Source organism: Ambystoma mexicanum, chromosome 3p (genome assembly GCF_040938575.1).
Source record: "Ambystoma mexicanum isolate Mex_15411 chromosome 3p, UKY_AmexF1_1, whole genome shotgun sequence".
Lineage (NCBI taxonomy): Eukaryota > Metazoa > Chordata > Amphibia > Caudata > Ambystomatidae > Ambystoma > Ambystoma mexicanum.
Window position 1 is genome coordinate 159,243,563 of NC_090925.1, and position 17,845 is coordinate 159,261,407.

Sequence of the window (17,845 nt, forward strand, 5' to 3'; positions counted from 1 at the left end):
ATGCCGGTGCTCCTGATCCCTAGGCGCCACTCCCTTACGCTGCAGGTGCAACTCCAGTCTCAGGACCCTCTGCTGCTGCCTGTCACTCTTCCACGCCCCCCCCAGTCCCTGGTGTCAATCACTTCCTGCGGTGTCAATCACTTCCTGCCGGTGCTGTATATGATTAATTATGGAATACCACACTGGCTTTGTCTCTCCTTCCTTGACGCCAGCTCTTACCTGTTGTTCCACACTTCCTTCCCGGGAACCTGAAGGGGAAACACAAGAAACAATGACTTGGCCAGGTGCTGCCGCCAGAAAGGTCTCCATGGCTTAACACAGCTTTACAAGTGCCCCTGACCTGCGAGCGACCTACGCAGCAATTTGGCTATGCAGGGTGTGGTATGGGCGCCAGTCTCCTCCCAGGAGCCTTCTTCTCTAGTCTCTCCCTTTCTCTTTGCTTCCTAGCCTCCCTCTCTCAGATCCCCTCTCTCTGTCTTCCTTATCTTAGATGCCACTCTGTTTACTCGTTTCTCTCTTTGCTGCTCTCTCTGTCTATTGTTTCCTGTCCTTTGTCTGCTGTGTTCTCTAATCTGTCTAGGTTTCTCTCCATCTTCTCTCAACCCATTTCTGTCTCTCTCTTGGCTTGTCGCTCTTCCTTTTTGCATCCCATTTCGCTCTCAGTTAGTCAATCTCTGTTTATATTCTGGGCATGTCTACAAAGTCTGTCTGCGCCTCTCTCTGTCTCACCCTTTCTGTCTCTCATCTCTCTTCTCCCTTTCTCTCTCATGCTGGTCCTTGTCAGCCGCCATCTTTCTCTCTCATTATCTTGCCCTCCAACACGCCTTTCTTTATTCTTCCAATTTCCAATCCGCTCCTGTTAGCTCCCTGCTCTCTGCTTCCTTCACCATGTTCTTGCCCCCCCACCCCATGATTGTAAAGTGCTCTGTTGCTTCCTGAAGCTAGGTCCAAGCTCAATAAATACCTTAATTATTATAATTACAAATAAGAATAATTCTCTTTTGAGCTGTTGGTGCAAACCCCATGTTCCTTTTTCTCCCCCCCACACTCTCCCTCCCCCGCTCTCATTGTATTGCTCGACCTCTATCTCAGTCTCTTTCCTTATCTTTCATCGTCTGTCTGCCTCTCTTCCTAAATCACCCTCTGTCATTCTCGTGCAGCCAATCAGCGCCTCGTGTTGCCTCAATTGCTTGTGTAAAATAAATCCCAAAACATGTCTTCAATGCCCTCAATAAAGGTGTTGTGAAGTATCCCTGGGTCCCTGTGATTTCAAGGAATGCATGTTTATGTCTCTGGGGGGGGGGGGGGGCGGGCTGCTGGATGCCCCCTGCAGTTTACAGTGTAGGGCAATGCCTTTGTTTAATGTTATTTTGGGTGTAGCTGCCGGGGTGCCAGGGTATTTGTTCTGATTGGGATACTAATGAACCTTTTCATCTCTTTCATCCATTCAGGTGGTGAACCAGATGCCATATACATATTTGTATGCACTATATATTGATGGCTTTTCCTTGGGGGACTCGCCCACTGGTTGCACCAACATGAGAGACAAGCTCATCGATGGCACACTCTACGCAGCGGTAGCGGATGGCGACACTGGTGCCTCTGTCGCTGCAGATTTAGAGGTAGGTGCCCCGCCTCATTGGTGTTGAGATTCTCGTAGATCGACCCCGGCAAGACGAGATCTAGAGTCTTAGTAACTGGCAACATAGGCCCTGAGCAAATGGGAACCAAGCCAAGTGCCAGACGTGTGTTCAAGCCCTGACCAGAAAGACAGTGCCCCTCCAATGCACAGTGACGTTTTGCCCTCTGCCAACCTCTTCCATATGTGGTTCACCTCCCAATGCTGGCATAATGCATTTATAGGGCAGCAAATGCAATGGGGAGGAGTCTGCGTTAGCCTGTGCCGCGAGGCCTCTATCGTCGAGGGTATTTATGTCTGTTTCTGAGTCTCTGTCCCACCCACTCATCAATGGGTTTACTCTCACTCAGTCGCCATGTTTTAGGTCTGGCTTGGGCGAGCTTTGCTTGCTGCCGGAGAGACCTCCTGAAGATCAATACAGTTGAGGGGCCATAATTTTAGTCGGCTGCTCTCTCACGCAAAACCAGTACATCCTGCAGAAGGCTCTGTTACAGCAGTGTCCGTTTTGTAAAGCCAATGGAGCTGTTTAAGTTGGGGAGAGATGTATTGAATCGTGTTTTTTTTTTACATCCTGGGCCATTTCCTGCCCCCTCCCTCTCCAGAAACGCACCACTGAATGCCATTTGCCATGCATTTTGCCGTGCAAGGTCCTGGTTTTGCTTGCTAGTCAGGACAGAGAATAGAAGATGAGGTACTGAGCTGATCTTCACTGAAAACACAGTGGGGCTCACTCCAAGTTTGGTGGTAATTCTGCAGAATTTCCACCTCTATCTGATACCGTTGCCACCCCTTGGTCCCATGGGTTTACCATGGCCCGGGAGTATAAGTGGTGGTAAGGCACAATTACCACTGGAGGAATAACCGAGTGGTTATTAATTCTGCCAAAACTTGCAATTTGGCGGTGCAGGAAAAATGAAGGCAATTCCGTTCCCGCCCAAAAAAGTGGTGGTAACGGAATTACCACCGCTTTTATACTGCACTGCCATACTCTGAATGAGCCCCTGTCTATCTTTAGTTTTGCTGTTACTGCTCCTCTCCTTGACGTGCACACCATGGCTGACATATTGTGGTCCAACTTCAGACTTCTTCCCAGGGGACATCAGTGTCGGGCAGACCTTACATTAAATGATGAGGTTCTTTTAATAATTATTCATATCAGAACTATTTGCAAAGTTTATTTCTGAAATATGCATGCCGGCTGTCCATGAAATATTTGTAATATCTTGCACCCTATCTGTAACTCCATGAGGAGGTGTAGGTTGCAAGCCACTGTGCTGACATTCTTCCAAAACACAGTCCTCCTTCAAATACAATTCAAAAGGACCTGCAATGTCCTCTGCATGCCATGCATCCAGCCTGCAGCTCCTGCACAAAAGCAATTGCAGTAGCACGCACCAATAGGATTCGTAAAAAAAGAATTCTATTGTACAATCCCATAGCTGAAGCACAGAAAGGTAACCATACTCTTGGCAATTTCTTGGTTAGAACAGTCCCTCATAAGTGAAGCATCTCAGCTGTGTTACTTTTATCTTCCAGTGCTCTTTGGGGCAAGCAAGATACAGGACTGGGTTTATAGGATAACATGCATGTCCTGAGAGCGCAACCGCCTGGACAGTACTAAAAACTAGAACACATGTGTCAGGATTAGTCAGGCGAGTACAAAGGCAGCGAATATGGCAAGGGAAATGTGCACCCAGGAACTACGACTCAGGTATGCTAGAACCCAGGAGTGCAAATAGAGTGTGACATCAAAACCAATATATGAAAAGGGATGTGGGGTAAGCACCTGACCGCGAGGAAAGTCGGCAAGCGCCTTACCCCCAATTGCTGTTACAGGTACTGACAGCGCTAAACCCACGTGGAGGGCAAGCAATGACAGGATCTGTGTACTAACACTCTTGATGGTATTACATAAGGGAACTTAAGAACTGTACTCACGAGGACGAGATAAACCTCTTGAATGTCAGCTAGCCCACGAATCCTGTTGAAGAAACTGGGACCCCGAAAGGCTAGAACAGCAATGGAAGGAAAACTAAACACCTAAGTGGGAATAGTGTTTACAAAATAGTGAGGAAAACATAAGCATTCACACAGGAGCTAGCTACTACCGCACACCACACCTAATAATCAAAGGGAAAATAAATGCAGAAGTGCAGTGGAAAACATGGAATGGATCCTCTAGAAAGTAAGGATCAGGAGCAGGGAAAAACGAAATAACCTATGCAAACTTCTCCCTACTCCTCCAAGGAAAAGACAGGAAACTAAACTAAGAGGAAGGCTAAGGCAAATGGGTAACAGCAGCAAAGGACAGAGTCAAAGAAATATAGAACACAGACAAACTGGGCTGCATCTAAAAGGGGAAAGCACTGAGAAATGCTGCCTGCAAACAGAGGAAGACAAAAAGGGAAATCAAGGGAGCAGAAATCAATTAGCGCATGAATCCGAAATTCAGGGCGGAGGAAACAAGAAAACAGGAACAAGGAAGTAGGTACAAAGGCAAGGAATCAGGAACCAGGGACTAGTCAAAAACAGGAACACTGCAAACGATGACCAGCGCTGGACTGAAGTAAGACTGAGGCTTTTAAAGCTGCTTAACGAGCACACGCCTCGGGTGTGCTGATTGCTGCACCTGCCGCCACAGCTGTTACCTATCCTCCACCCAACCTTGTGTTGCAAGGGTGGAGGTGGAGCAGTGGGCCAGGCATTCTGGGAAGCATAGTCATTTGGTTAAAGAAGCATGCTGGCTGCCAAAAACCTGGAATGGATCCGGAAGGGAAGTAGCTGGGAAAATAGGGATTTAGCGCTCCCAAATCATCACAGCACTGTAGCATAAAGTTCGGAGGAAAAGTCCAGTAGGGAATAAACCCCAAATCATGCCCCCAAATGGTGGGAACGGGAGCGAAGGGAGCGAGTCGTGACAGTATACCCCCTCCTACGGCCGGCTTCGGGTGCCCGCCACCCGCACGAGACATCTTCTTTCCATGATGGGAGTGCTTTTTCTTTGGAGGTGGTACTGATGGAAATGGTGGCCTGTGGGCAAAGGCAGATGGACTTCCATGATAGGAGTGCTTTGTCTTTGGAGGTGGTACTGATGGAAACGGTGGCTTCTGGTGAGGAAGAGACTCATGGTTCGAAGAAAGGCATGAAGGACTTGCAGGACCAGAAGCAGAGTTGGAAGGTCCAGGAAGCTCAGTCACAGGGAGTGGACCCTTATAAGTCTTTGAGGAGGGAGGCAGGCTGGTGCAACATGCCTTAGGCAATGGTAGAAGCTCTGTTAGCCTTTCTGCCGAGAGTGGACATGCGGGAGGTGAGGAAAATGCTGGCTTCAGGAAAGGTTTATGCTCAGCCATTAGAGAAGGTGGTGGCTGAGGTAGAGGTTCAGATTTCCTTCTGTCATCCATCTGGGAAAAGGCTTGTGGTTGAAAGTGACTAAGGTTTGACTGCACATGTTCTACGCCTTGGAGACCTGAAAGTCCAATGGGTTGTACAAGGCTAGTACTCCTGGTGTAAGTCGTGTAGCCACTTTGTTTCACGTGGGATACCACAGCAGGGATGTTTGGCATCCTGATAGGAGTGATAGACGCAGTACTTGGTATTTCAGGCAGACTCGCAGAAGGAGCAATAACAGACACATCTTGAACTGCAGCAGTCATTCCCTTCCTTTGGCTACTAGCACCCGACTGGTGCTTCTTGGCGGAATTCTGTTGCACAAGTCCTGTAGGTAATACGCCGGTCTGCACCACCCCTTGTGCACACCCAAGTGAGTGGTTCTGACTCACCACTTGGTCCAGCTTGATGACTCTGAAGCGGGAGCTGGCAAAAGTCTCAAACTCTGATGCTGCATCTTTAGGAGGCTCTGATGCTAAAGTGAAGCAGTTGGGAGAATCGTCTTGTGGAAAAGGCAGGCATTCTGGTGCTCCTCCTGAAGCAAAAGAAAGGCAGGCTAGACGTTCATCGACTGTAAATGGTTGGGATTCAGGAGGAATCGCTGGAGCAGAAGAAAATACAGCAGAATCTGATGGTGTAGACAGGTATACCTCTGATATTGGCAGCGAGGCTATGCAGGATACAGGCGTCTCATGAACTGAAGGCAAATACTCAGTATACTCCGGGACTGAAGACATGCTCTTTTGATGGACTACCGGAGGCTCTAAAGCTGAAGGATGATCTGCAGGATGAGTCACTGTAGCTGAAGACAGGCAGGTCAGGGGAAACCTTGAGGCTGAGGGCATGCAAGCTGGAGCAATCTCGGTTGCTGGATACAAACATGTCCAGGTCTTTGGGACTGGCTCTTGAGTAAATGGCAGACATGGCAGCGGTTCATTGGTTGAAGACAGGTGTGCCAAAGATGACTGCAGGGCTGTGGATTGAATCATAGAAGAGTCAATGGTTGTAGGAGGACAGACAGAAGTCTCAGAAGTGGACAGACCCATCGGTGGCTCAGGAATGAAGGGCACCTTTAGGGCAGTAGACTCCTTGGCACCAGTAACCAAAGACTGAGCTGTACCCTTGCAGTCCCTTTCTTTAGTGGGTAACACAGAGTCTTTTTCTTTGTAGAAGTCAAAATCAATCAGTGGAATCACCATAGTAAAGTCTCTGTTAATCAGGATTTCGTCTATTGTCCATTCCTCTGTTTTAGCTTCTGAAAGAGGCAGATTATCAATCAACAGTTCAGGAACCGCCTGACGGTTCTTTGGTTCAGTATACTGTGGAATGAGTCCATCAGAACATGAAATCTGTACTGTCTCTGACTGTTCGTATTGATCAGAAGTGGCAGAAGGAAGAGTGAACCCAGAGGTAACATTGTTTTCCACATCAGCTTTAACATCTACTTCAGTCTCAGCAGCTGTATCAAGAGCAGGGCCTAAGCCTACGGTAGTGACTGAATCTGTGTATGCCACCATTGTGGATTGTGTTTGGAAATCAGAAGCTTGTATGTGTGCTAGCTCAGAATTATGACAAACTGCTACACAGGGTATTTTTGGTAAAGGAGTGGCTTGTAACTCTTCAGCTAACTGCAATCCCTGATAAACAGCAGAACAATTGTTAGAACCTGTGCCTAGATTAAGCGCTGTGCTAGACGAAAGACCTTCACTCCCAATAGATCTAACATATCGACAAATATCATGGTTTACCAAAGTCTCTTCACTCAGGGGCTGAACAGTGTTCACTTCCTCCACATCAACAGATAAAGTCTGAGGTGTATTCAGTAAAGAGTGTAAGGTTTTATTTTCCTCTTGTGCAGAAATGAGTTCTTGTCTTAACTCCTCAAGTTTAGCTCTTAGCATGCCCTGCATTAACTGTACATCACTATCAGCAGGCACAGGGGGAAGCATAGTGGCATCAGGGCTGGATCCTGCACTAGCAATCTGGATGTGCATCGATTGTACATTGTCCTCTACTGCTTGCAGGTTCTGTGATTTATAGTTTATCTTTCCAACTTGGTCTGTGTTTCCCTTAAACAAACTATTGACATTAGACCTCTTGGCATTAGGGACTACAGTATGTACCTGTGCAACAGAGTATGCGTTAGACTGAGGGTAGAAAACAGAAGTTATGCAAGAAACCCCTCCATTCTTTATGTTGGTATCATGAAACTGTTCTATCTGAGGTGAAGCACAACTGGAATCATGGGGTTCAACAACAGAGGTACTCTCGTATAATAAGTCTAACAGTGTGTTGTTTTCTGCGGCTAAGGCTTGTGCTGACATAGAATCGGGATCAAAACCAAAGATAGAACTAGGATCAGGCCATGTAGGATGTGCCATCCTATGGGAAAAATACTTTGCACGTAAATGCCCCTTCGTGACAAGGAGTTCATTGGAGTCAGGACTAGTGATTTGATTGTCACAGGTAAATGTAGGGGAAGCTTTCTGTACAAACTTGTTAGAGGCCTTGCTGCCTTTCTTTCTTAAACTTGCCATATTCAATGGGAATTTTGGGCTGGTCATACTGTCAGGATTAGTCAGGCGAGTACAAAGGCAGCGAATATGGCAAGGGAAATGTGCACCCAGGAACTACGACTCAGGTATGCTAGAACCCAGGAGTGCAAATAGAGTGTGACATCAAAACCAATATATGAAAAGGGATGTGGGGTAAGCACCTGACCGCGAGGAAAGTCGGCAAGCGCCTTACCCCCAATTGCTGTTACAGGTACTGACAGCGCTAAACCCACGTGGAGGGCAAGCAATGACAGGATCTGTGTACTAACACTCTTGATGGTATTACATAAGGGAACTTAAGAACTGTACTCACGAGGACGAGATAAACCTCTTGAATGTCAGCTAGCCCACGAATCCTGTTGAAGAAACTGGGACCCCGAAAGGCTAGAACAGCAATGGAAGGAAAACTAAACACCTAAGTGGGAATAGTGTTTACAAAATAGTGAGGAAAACATAAGCATTCACACAGGAGCTAGCTACTACCGCACACCACACCTAATAATCAAAGGGAAAATAAATGCAGAAGTGCAGTGGAAAACATGGAATGGATCCTCTAGAAAGTAAGGATCAGGAGCAGGGAAAAACGAAATAACCTATGCAAACTTCTCCCTACTCCTCCAAGGAAAAGACAGGAAACTAAACTAAGAGGAAGGCTAAGGCAAATGGGTAACAGCAGCAAAGGACAGAGTCAAAGAAATATAGAACACAGACAAACTGGGCTGCATCTAAAAGGGGAAAGCACTGAGAAATGCTGCCTGCAAACAGAGGAAGACAAAAAGGGAAATCAAGGGAGCAGAAATCAATTAGCGCATGAATCCGAAATTCAGGGCGGAGGAAACAAGAAAACAGGAACAAGGAAGTAGGTACAAAGGCAAGGAATCAGGAACCAGGGACTAGTCAAAAACAGGAACACTGCAAACGATGACCAGCGCTGGACTGAAGTAAGACTGAGGCTTTTAAAGCTGCTTAACGAGCACACGCCTCGGGTGTGCTGATTGCTGCACCTGCCGCCACAGCTGTTACCTATCCTCCACCCAACCTTGTGTTGCAAGGGTGGAGGTGGAGCAGTGGGCCAGGCATTCTGGGAAGCATAGTCATTTGGTTAAAGAAGCATGCTGGCTGCCAAAAACCTGGAATGGATCCGGAAGGGAAGTAGCTGGGAAAATAGGGATTTAGCGCTCCCAAATCATCACAGCACTGTAGCATAAAGTTCGGAGGAAAAGTCCAGTAGGGAATAAACCCCAAATCATGCCCCCAAATGGTGGGAACGGGAGCGAAGGGAGCGAGTCGTGACAACATGTTACTGCCGTGCGGCCATCCCAACCTACTCACCCTATTGTGTAGGAAGACTTATGATTTTTCAGCCCAAACGTTTCGAACGTTGTACCATATAAATGACTGCACTGCGAGTCAATGGGGGAAAAAGGTGCAAAGGCAAATTCTCTTTAGTGGGTGCGGTATCCTCATAGCTAAACATGTTGGATCCATTCGGGAGGAGCTGACATAGAGACTATTTCAGACTAAATCAATTGCTAGAATTCATCCTTCGTGCACTTTCACCCTGCATGCACTTTCACCCTGCATGCACTTTTCCGATCTCTGTCATATTACCCCACGCTTACTCCACCGTCCCTACAGTGATACTTCGTTGTACCATCCATGAGATGTACGGGACCCCCATCAGTGAGATGACCAAGGTTCCTAGCAGTTAGATGTACAGCTTCTCCATCAGTGAGATGTACAGCTCCTCCGTCAGTGAGATGTTGTGCAGTTTCTCCATCAGTGAGATGTTGTGCAGTTTCTCCATCAGTGAGATGTTGTGCAGTTTCTCCATCAGTGAGATGTACAGCTTCTCCATCAGTGAGTTGTACAGCTTCTCCGTCAGTGAGATGTTGTGCAACTTCTCCATCAGTGAGATGTTGTGCAGCTTCTCCGTCAGTGAGATGATGTGCAGCTTCTCCATCAATGAGATGTACAGCTCCTCCGTCAGTGAGATGATGTGCAGCTTCTCCGTCAGTGAGATGATGTGCAGCTTCTCCAACAGTGAGATGTACAGCTTCTCCATAAGTGAGATGTACAGCTCCTCCGTCAGTGAGATGTACAGCTCCTCCGTCAGTGAGATGTACAGCTTCTCCGTCAGTGAGATGTTGTGCAGCTTCTCCATCAGTGAGATGATGTGCAGCTTCTCCATCAATGAGATGTACAGCTCCTCCGTCAGTGAGATGATGTGCAGCTTCTCCGTCAGTGAGATGATGTGCAGCTTCTCCATCAGTGAGATGTACACCTACTCCGTCAGTGAGATGATGTGCAGCTTCTCCAACAGTGAGATGCACAGCTCCTCCATCAGTGAGATGCACAGCTCCTCCGTCAGTGAGATGCACAGCTCCTCCGTCAGTGAAATGTTGTGCAGCTTCTCCATCAGTGAGATGATTTGCAGCTTGTCCATCAGTGAGATGTACAGCTTTTCTGTCAGTGAGGTGGCTGAGGTCCCATCAGTGAGATGGACAGGATCTCCATCAGTGAGATGGCCAAGGTCTCTACCAGTGAGATGTGCAGGATGTCCCTCAGTGAGATGTACAGCTTCCCCATCAGTGACATGTACAGCTTCTCTGTGTCAATACTCACGGTACCAAGGAACGACAAACCCTCTAAGAACACGGAAGATCAGCTGTTTGGATTGTTAGTTGGTCAGCCCACTGAGGGCCTCCTCTGAGAGGGCGACCTTCCCTATGAAATATCACCCTGTCCGTTAAAAGTAATATGGACAGGATAGAGGTTCACATGAAAGAGCGAAAATATCACCAGGTATTCACCAGGCTGCAAAGGAATGAAGGACAGTTTTAGTACAGGAGTTTGGTTGAAGACATAAAGCAATTAAGCTACTAGACACTAATCTGGGTAGGCTGGGAATTGGGCTTTGAAGGAAAGATGATGACTGATGGCAAAAAAGTCCTAACAAGGTGGTGTTTCTCGATGGGATTCTTTGATTAGAATTAAAGAACAGAAATATGGAAACCAGCCTAGGCGAAAGGAGGAGGGAGTTAATATGGTTAGTAAGGACCTGAATACCCAGGCGGCACGAGGGCGCTCGAACGGGAAACCGAGGAGGCTCTGAATAATCAGCAAGGTGTCCAAAGTTCAGTGTTCTCTGTTAGTAAGATAGATAGTTAAATACCAATTCCGTTACTGTAGGGTCCAGTAAGCAATCCGTAAAGCGAAATGTGTTCATAAACCAGGAAATCAACCAGAACAAGAAATTTGTAATCCCAAGAGAAGTCATAGTAACAAAGCAGAGGTCAGTAACAGTAGACAGAAGTAAATCGAGATCCAGGACAAGTCATAATACAAAGCAGGGGTCGGTAACAGGAGACAGAAGTCAGAAACGAGACAACGGAGCAAAGGCACAGAGTAACTTACTTCAGTCAGAAGCGCTAGCCAAATGGACTCCTTGCTTCTTTATGCTTGTGTTGAGCATCTGACGTGGTGACATAAGCGTGCACGCCGCATAGTGGTCGGGTGTTGCGCAACCAATGCAACAGTAGAGACGCTCAGTAGTCTAGGAACGTTGCTCCGCTTGAAGCCGCGACGTTCATGCAGGCGCCATGGTAACCGCCAGGAGCATCGTATATGCTTTGCGGGAGTGAATAGCTTAAGTGACTGGTGGACACCCGGTCCAGGAACTGGAACCGTGACACTCTGTCAGTGAGATGTACAGGTTCTCTGTCTGTGAGATGTATCAGATTTACAACAGGGAGATGTACAGCATCTCCATCAGTGAGATGCACGATTTCTTCACCAGTGAGATGCACGATTTCTCCATCAGTGCGGTGCAAATGTTCTCCATCAGTGAGATGTACCGGTTCTCAGTCAGTGAGATGTACCGGTTCTCAGTCAGTGAGATGTACCGGTTCTCAATCAATGAGATGTGCCGGTTCTCAGTCAGTGAGATGTACCGGTTCTCAGTCAGTGAGATGTACCGGTTCTCAATCAATGAGATGTGCCGGTTCTCAGTCAGTGAGATGCACATGAGCTACATCAGTGAGATGTACATGATCAACATCAGTGAGATTTGCTGTCTCTTCATCAGTGAGTTGTCTATGGTCTCCATCTGTGAGATGGCCGGGTTCTCCATTTGTGAGCTGTCTAGGTTCTCTATCTGTGAGCTGTCCAGGCTCTCCATCTATGAGCTATTAAGGTTCCCCATCTGTGAGATGGCCAAGTTCTCCATCTGTGAGCTGTCCAGGTTCTCCGTCAGTGAGCTGTCCAGGTTCTCCGTCAGTGAGCTGTCCAGGTTCACCATCAGTGAGCTGTCCAGTTTCCACCGTCAGTGAGCTGTCCAGTTTCCACCCTCAGTGAGCTGTCCAGGTTCTTTATCTGTGAGCTGTCCATGCTGTCCATCAGTGAGCTGTCCAGGTTCACCGTCAGTGAGTTGTCCAGGTTCACCGTCAGTGAGCTTTCCAGGTTCCCCATCAGTGAGCTGTCCAGGCTCTCCATCTGTGAGCTGTCCATGCTCTCAATCAGTGAGCTGTCCAGGTTCACCGTCAGTGAGTTGTCCAGGTTCACCGTCAGTGAGTTGTCCAGGTTCACCATCAGTGAGTTGTCCAGGTTCACCATCAGTGAGCTGTCCAGGTTCTCCATCTGTGAGCTGTCCACATTCTTCATCAGTGGGATATCCAGCTTCTCCGTCAGCGATCTGTCCAGGTTCACCGTCAGTCAGCTGTCCAGGTTCACCATCAGTGGGCTGTCCAGGTTCACCATCCGTGAGCTGTCCAGGTTCACCGTAAGTGAGCTGTCCAGGTTCACCGTCAGTGAGCTTTCCAGGTTCCCCATATGTGAGCTGTTCAGGTTCTCCATCAGTGTGATGTCCAGGTTCTTCATCAGTGAGCTGTCCAGGTTCTCCATCTGTGAGCTGTCCATGCTCTCAATCAGTGAGCTGTCCAGGTTCACCGTCAGTGAGTTGTCCACGTTCTTCATCAGTGGGATATCCAGGTTCTCCGTCATTGAGTTATCCAAGTTCTCCATCAGTGAGCTGTCCAGGTTCTCCATCAGTGAGCTGTCTAAATTCTCCATCTGTGAGCTGTCCAGGTTCTCCATCATTGTCCATCTGTGAGCTGTCTAGCTTCTCCATCAGTGGGATGTCCAGGTTCTCCATCTGCCAGCTGGCCAGGTTCTCCATCTGTGAGTTGTCCAGGTTCTCCATCAGTGAGCTAACCAGGTTTTCTGTCATTGAGCTGACCAGGTTCTCCATTTGTGAGATGGCCAGGTCCTCCATCTGTGAGATGACCACACTTCCTTCGTGAGGCACAGAAGCTCCCTAGGTGAATGCACAATCTCTGTCATGAAAAGAACTGCTTCTGTCAGAGATGCAACACAACCTACTCTTCCAGCCAGTGCTGCCTGTGTGTGCCAATATCGGACAGGAATCTCTGCTCCATTTGTGTACTCCAGACCGTATAAACACTGTCACCAACAGTTCTCCAGCATTGGATCTTTCATGGATTCACATGCTTTGAATATTCCCCGTCGTCAGGCTGGGAATCCCCGGTACATTATATAGACCCTTTCCCGTAGGAAAACTTTTTCGACGCTTATGCGTCCTATCCACCTCGTTTTGTATCATGCGTGCCCGTGCCGTCAGGACGTCATGATATAAATACAGGCCCCGCCCCCGCGCTCCCTCAGATTTCAACCGTCTTTCAAAGCAGTGGGATCTTCGTGTTACTACTAGTGATAACTAGATTGTTTTTTTGTCTGTTTCGCGTAAGCGAAGTTCAAATCTGGAGAATTATGTCTGGAAAGGCGTTATTTCGCCCATGTGCAACCTGTGGCCTCAAAAAGGTTTATGAAGGAGACGGCCACATGGACTGTATCTACTGTCTCCACCCGCACCACACGGCGGATACATGTGAGATATGCCAGGGTTTCTCCCAAAAAACCCTTAAGGACCGTAAAAGAAGGCTGGTCGACTGGCTTAATGACGGAGCGGGTGCCTACCCGGCTTCGGAAGTTGGCTCCACGGCCTCCAGGAGCAAGTCGGAGCCTCCATCGAAGAAGGTGCGGCCAGCAGAAATTCGCCCTGAGGACAAGCATAAGGGGAAACATGCTGGATCCTCCTCATCTCATAAAAAGCCCTCCTCCTCCTCATCATCTAAGACGGAGAGGCTGGCGCTGTCTAAATCCTCCTCAGGGGACCGTCCCAGGTCTTCCGTGAGTCGAGAAGCTTCAGCCGGGAAGTCGGCATCAAAATCGACAACGAAGTCTAAAGGCTCGACGACGACGACTTCCTCGTCGACCTCGGTGTCATTGACGATGCCTATTACCGTTCAAGCAGCAGCGGTTGGGATTCCTTCGTCGACGGAAACTCAGTCTATGGCTTGGCTGCCTGAGGTCTATGACCCGATCCCCCCTGAGGTCTTACTGCAGCCAGACACGGCCTGCTCGGCGGAAGGGGAAGGTGACATGGTTCTGCAGCCATTGGATTTAGGCTTACGGCCTTCCACGTCGACGACGACGGCGACGAGTGCGAGCGGGGGTATGGTACCTATATCATCCACGTTGCTGAACCCCCAGACAGTTTTGTCTCTGGATGTGCTTAATACTCTTCAGAAGCTACTACAGCGGCTGGATACCCAGTTCCCTCAACCTGGGACGTCATCGTCACTTCTGTCTGTACCTTCCGTCGACGAGCAAACTTGTACGGCTCGCTCGTCGACGAATCACCCATCGGCTCCCCAGGCGGTAAAAGATCGTCCTCGAGCTCAGGAGGAGGGTGAGTTGTCGGAGTCCGACTCTATACATGATGACTCTGGGTCAGACATCTCCCTGTCACCGTCGAGGGACCCGACATGGAATTCGGATGTAGAATTGGAGTCTACGAGGAGCCAGACACAGCCATCTCCCCCTGATGATGTGGGAGCCTTCCATGCAATGATGGGGAAAGCGTGTTCCGAATTCGGCTTGATTCCTGAGGAGCAGAGGAAAGACTGTTTCCTTTTTGACCATATGGGTCAAAGGAGAAAATCGGTATTTGCCATCCCAATCCTTGACCACGTGTGGCAAGAAGGTCTCAAAACGATGCGCCATCCGTTCTCGGAACCAGCCATAAAGGGACGGATCGAGAAAAAGTTTAAAGCTCCGGAGTCCACTCCAAAATGTCTAACATCACAGCCTTTGTCTGACTCGGTGGTGTCGGCGGCAGCAGCTAGGAAGGCCAGGGTCCAGCAAAAAATGTTCAACGCCACCGGAAAGCGAGGCTAGGAGGCAGGACGCATTTGGAAAGAAGGTGCTCTCGGTCGGAGCGACGACAGTAAGAGCAGCCAATTCCTTAGCGATCGTGTCACGATATGATAGGGAAATGTGGCACAAATTAGCCCCTATCCTAGAACACCTGCCAGACGAGCACCGAGAAGCAGCTATGTTACTGGTGCGGGACGGCGAGGAGGCCTCGAACCACGCTATTAATATCGCAGTGGACCTAGCAGAGTCTGGTTTCAAACAAATCAACCATGGAGTAGTGCTTCGTCGACAAGCGTGGCTCAAATGTACTACTTTCCGTCCTGAAGTACAGTACAAAGTCCTGGACATGCCATGCGAAGGGGAGCACCTGTTTGGCGAAAAGGTTGATGAAGCGCTGAAAGGGATGAAAGAAGACACGGATACTGCTAGGTCCCTCGGCGCCCTTCAAACGGGTAGAAATTTTCGCTCTTTTCGCCCTTTCAGAGGTGCTTCTGGAAACTCCCGCTTTGGAGCCTCGAGGGACCGTGGATTTAACAGGCCCTCGTACTCTTCACAAGGGTTCAGACGAGCGTCCCAGTCGGCACGTGGAAGCAGGGACTATCAAGCCTCCAGGCGGCGAGGCTCAGGTCCGTCGTCAACGAAGAACAAGCAAACCAGCAACCAATGACGGCCTTCGGAACGTCCTGGGGGGTCGAGTCTCTCATCACTTCGACCGATGGAAATGCATCACCAAAGATCGATGGGTCCTAGACACGATTCGCATGGGTCATGCGCTGCAATTCAAAGACAAGCCTCCGCGTCTTCCTCCTTTATTCTCGACACAGCCCCACCTCCAAATCCTACGACAAGAGGCGGAGCTTATGTTGCGAAAAGGGGCGGTAGAGAGAGTTCCTGTGGCACAGGAAGGCCAAGGAGTTTATTCCAGGTTCTTTGTTGTCAAAAAGCCAAACGGCAAATGGAGGCCCATTCTCGACCTGAGGGTACTCAACAAGTGGCTAAAGAGCCAAAAATTCAAAATGCTAAAACTCCAAGAGGTTATCAGATCGGTGCAACCCATGGACTATCTCTCTTCACTAGACCTTCAGGATGCTTATTTTCACATCCCAATACGCCCACGACACAGGAGATATTTAAGATTCGTCGTCGGGAGAAAGCATTTTCAGTTCAAGGTCCTCCCGTTCGGGCTCAAGTCCTCCCCCAGGACGTTCACCAAGTGCTTGGCCCCTATAGCGGCCCATTTAAGGAAGGATGGTCATCATGTCTATCCATATCTAGACGACTGGCTAATCAGAGGGTCATCCAAGGAACAAACACGAGACAGTCTACGAGCCACAATGTCCATCTTACAGGAACTGGGCTTCGCAATAAACTTCAACAAGTCCTCAGTAGAGCCTTCGAGGACCTTGGTCTTTCTAGGAGCGGAGTTTCATACGCACACAAGCCTGGTGAAACCATCCAGCGAAAGAATTCAGAAACTTCAAAACAAGGCGTCGGAATGGAGCGGCGGTACCAGAGTCTCTGTGCGCAAGTACATGTCCCTGCTAGGGACCATGTCGTCCTGCATTCCGTTAATAAACAACTGCCGTCTGTTTATGAGGCCTTGCCAGGAATTTCTAGCGGACCGTTGGGCACAGAGCAGAGGTCGCTGGTCCGACAGACTGGTCGTCGACGAACAACTAGTTCAAGCACTCGGCTGGTGGAAAGTGTCTACTCACCTAACGAGAGGGATGCCTCTACTGGAACCAGAGTTCCAAAAGACGGTGGTGACGGATGCATCGCTGAGCGGATGGGGAGCTCATCTGGATATGTTACAGGTACAAGGCCAGTGGTCTTTGCAGGAGTCCTCCCTGCATATCAACCTGCTAGAACTGAGAGCAGTGCGATGGGCTCTGAAGTCTTTTCTTCCGCAACTGAGGGACTCGGTGGTGCGTGTCATGACGGACAACACCACTACGATGTTCTACTTGAGGAAACAAGGAGGGACACGTTCCAGGTCCCTATCGACAGAGGCACAGAAAATCTGGCATTGGGCCCTTCAACACAACATACAAATCTTAGCATTTCACCTACCAGGAGTGAAAAACGTGAAAGCCGATGCCCTCAGCAGAGAAATGAACGAAGTTCACGAATGGGTGCTGAACGACCAACAACTTCAACAAGTATTCAAGGAATGGGGACACCCTTCCATAGACCTGTTTGCAACGAAGAACAACAAGAAATGCCATCAGTACGCAAGCAGATGGCCTCAGCAGGGCTCACTGGGGGATGCGTTCTCATTCCCATGGACGAACAAATTCCTGTACGCATTTCCTCCTTTTCCCCTTGTCAGGAGGACGTTGCAATGGATCCTCAGGTACCCATGTCGGGTAATTCTGGTGGCCCCATACTGGGCCAGACAAGTGTGGTTTTCAGACCTACTACACTTAGCGGCGGCGGAACCGATGAGATTCCAGAAGACCCCCGACCTTCTGTCTCGACAGGAGGGTGTCGTTTGGCATCACGACCCGGACAGCCTCAAGTTGACGGCCTGGCTCCTGACTTCGCCGAATTTGGTCGGCTAACGATTCCGGAGGACTGTCGACGTATCCTGCAAGCGGCAAGAGCACCTTCCACAAACGCCTCATACGCGTACAAATGGAAAAGGTTCTGTCAATGGTGTGAGGATCAACCAGGTTTGGCCCCGCAATCGATTAGGCCGGAACAGCTCCTTCCATACTTGCTGTTATTAGCTCAAATGGGCCTGTCGGTGTCGTCAATAAAAGTACACCTAGCAGCCATTTCCAGGTTTACTCGTCGACGGCACTCGGCACCATTGTTCAGCGACCGCCTGATTAAGCACTTCCTTAAAGGCCTCTTTCGGAGTTTCCCTCCAGAGAAGAAATTTCCACCGGAGTGGAGCCTCAATCTGATCTTAACGTCTCTTATGAAACCTCCGTTTGAGCCAATGTCATCATCGTCTCTGAAGTTTCTGTCGTGGAAATTGGCCTTCCTGGTGGCCATCACTTCAGCCCGACGTATCTCAGAAGTT

General features: G+C 49.0%; 1 protein-coding gene across 2 annotated transcripts in view; it reads left to right on the forward strand.

Moving 5' to 3' along the window:
* The window catches only part of LOC138580191 (alpha-2-macroglobulin-like), a 574,708-nt gene that overhangs the window by 87,558 nt on the left and 469,305 nt on the right, over window positions 1-17,845 (forward strand). For both annotated transcript variants that reach the window (XM_069650528.1, XM_069650529.1), the window contains exon 3: window positions 1,452-1,622. In XM_069650528.1, coding sequence (XP_069506629.1) covers window positions 1,452-1,622 — 171 coding nt within the window. The remainder of the gene's footprint in view (window positions 1-1,451; window positions 1,623-17,845) is intronic.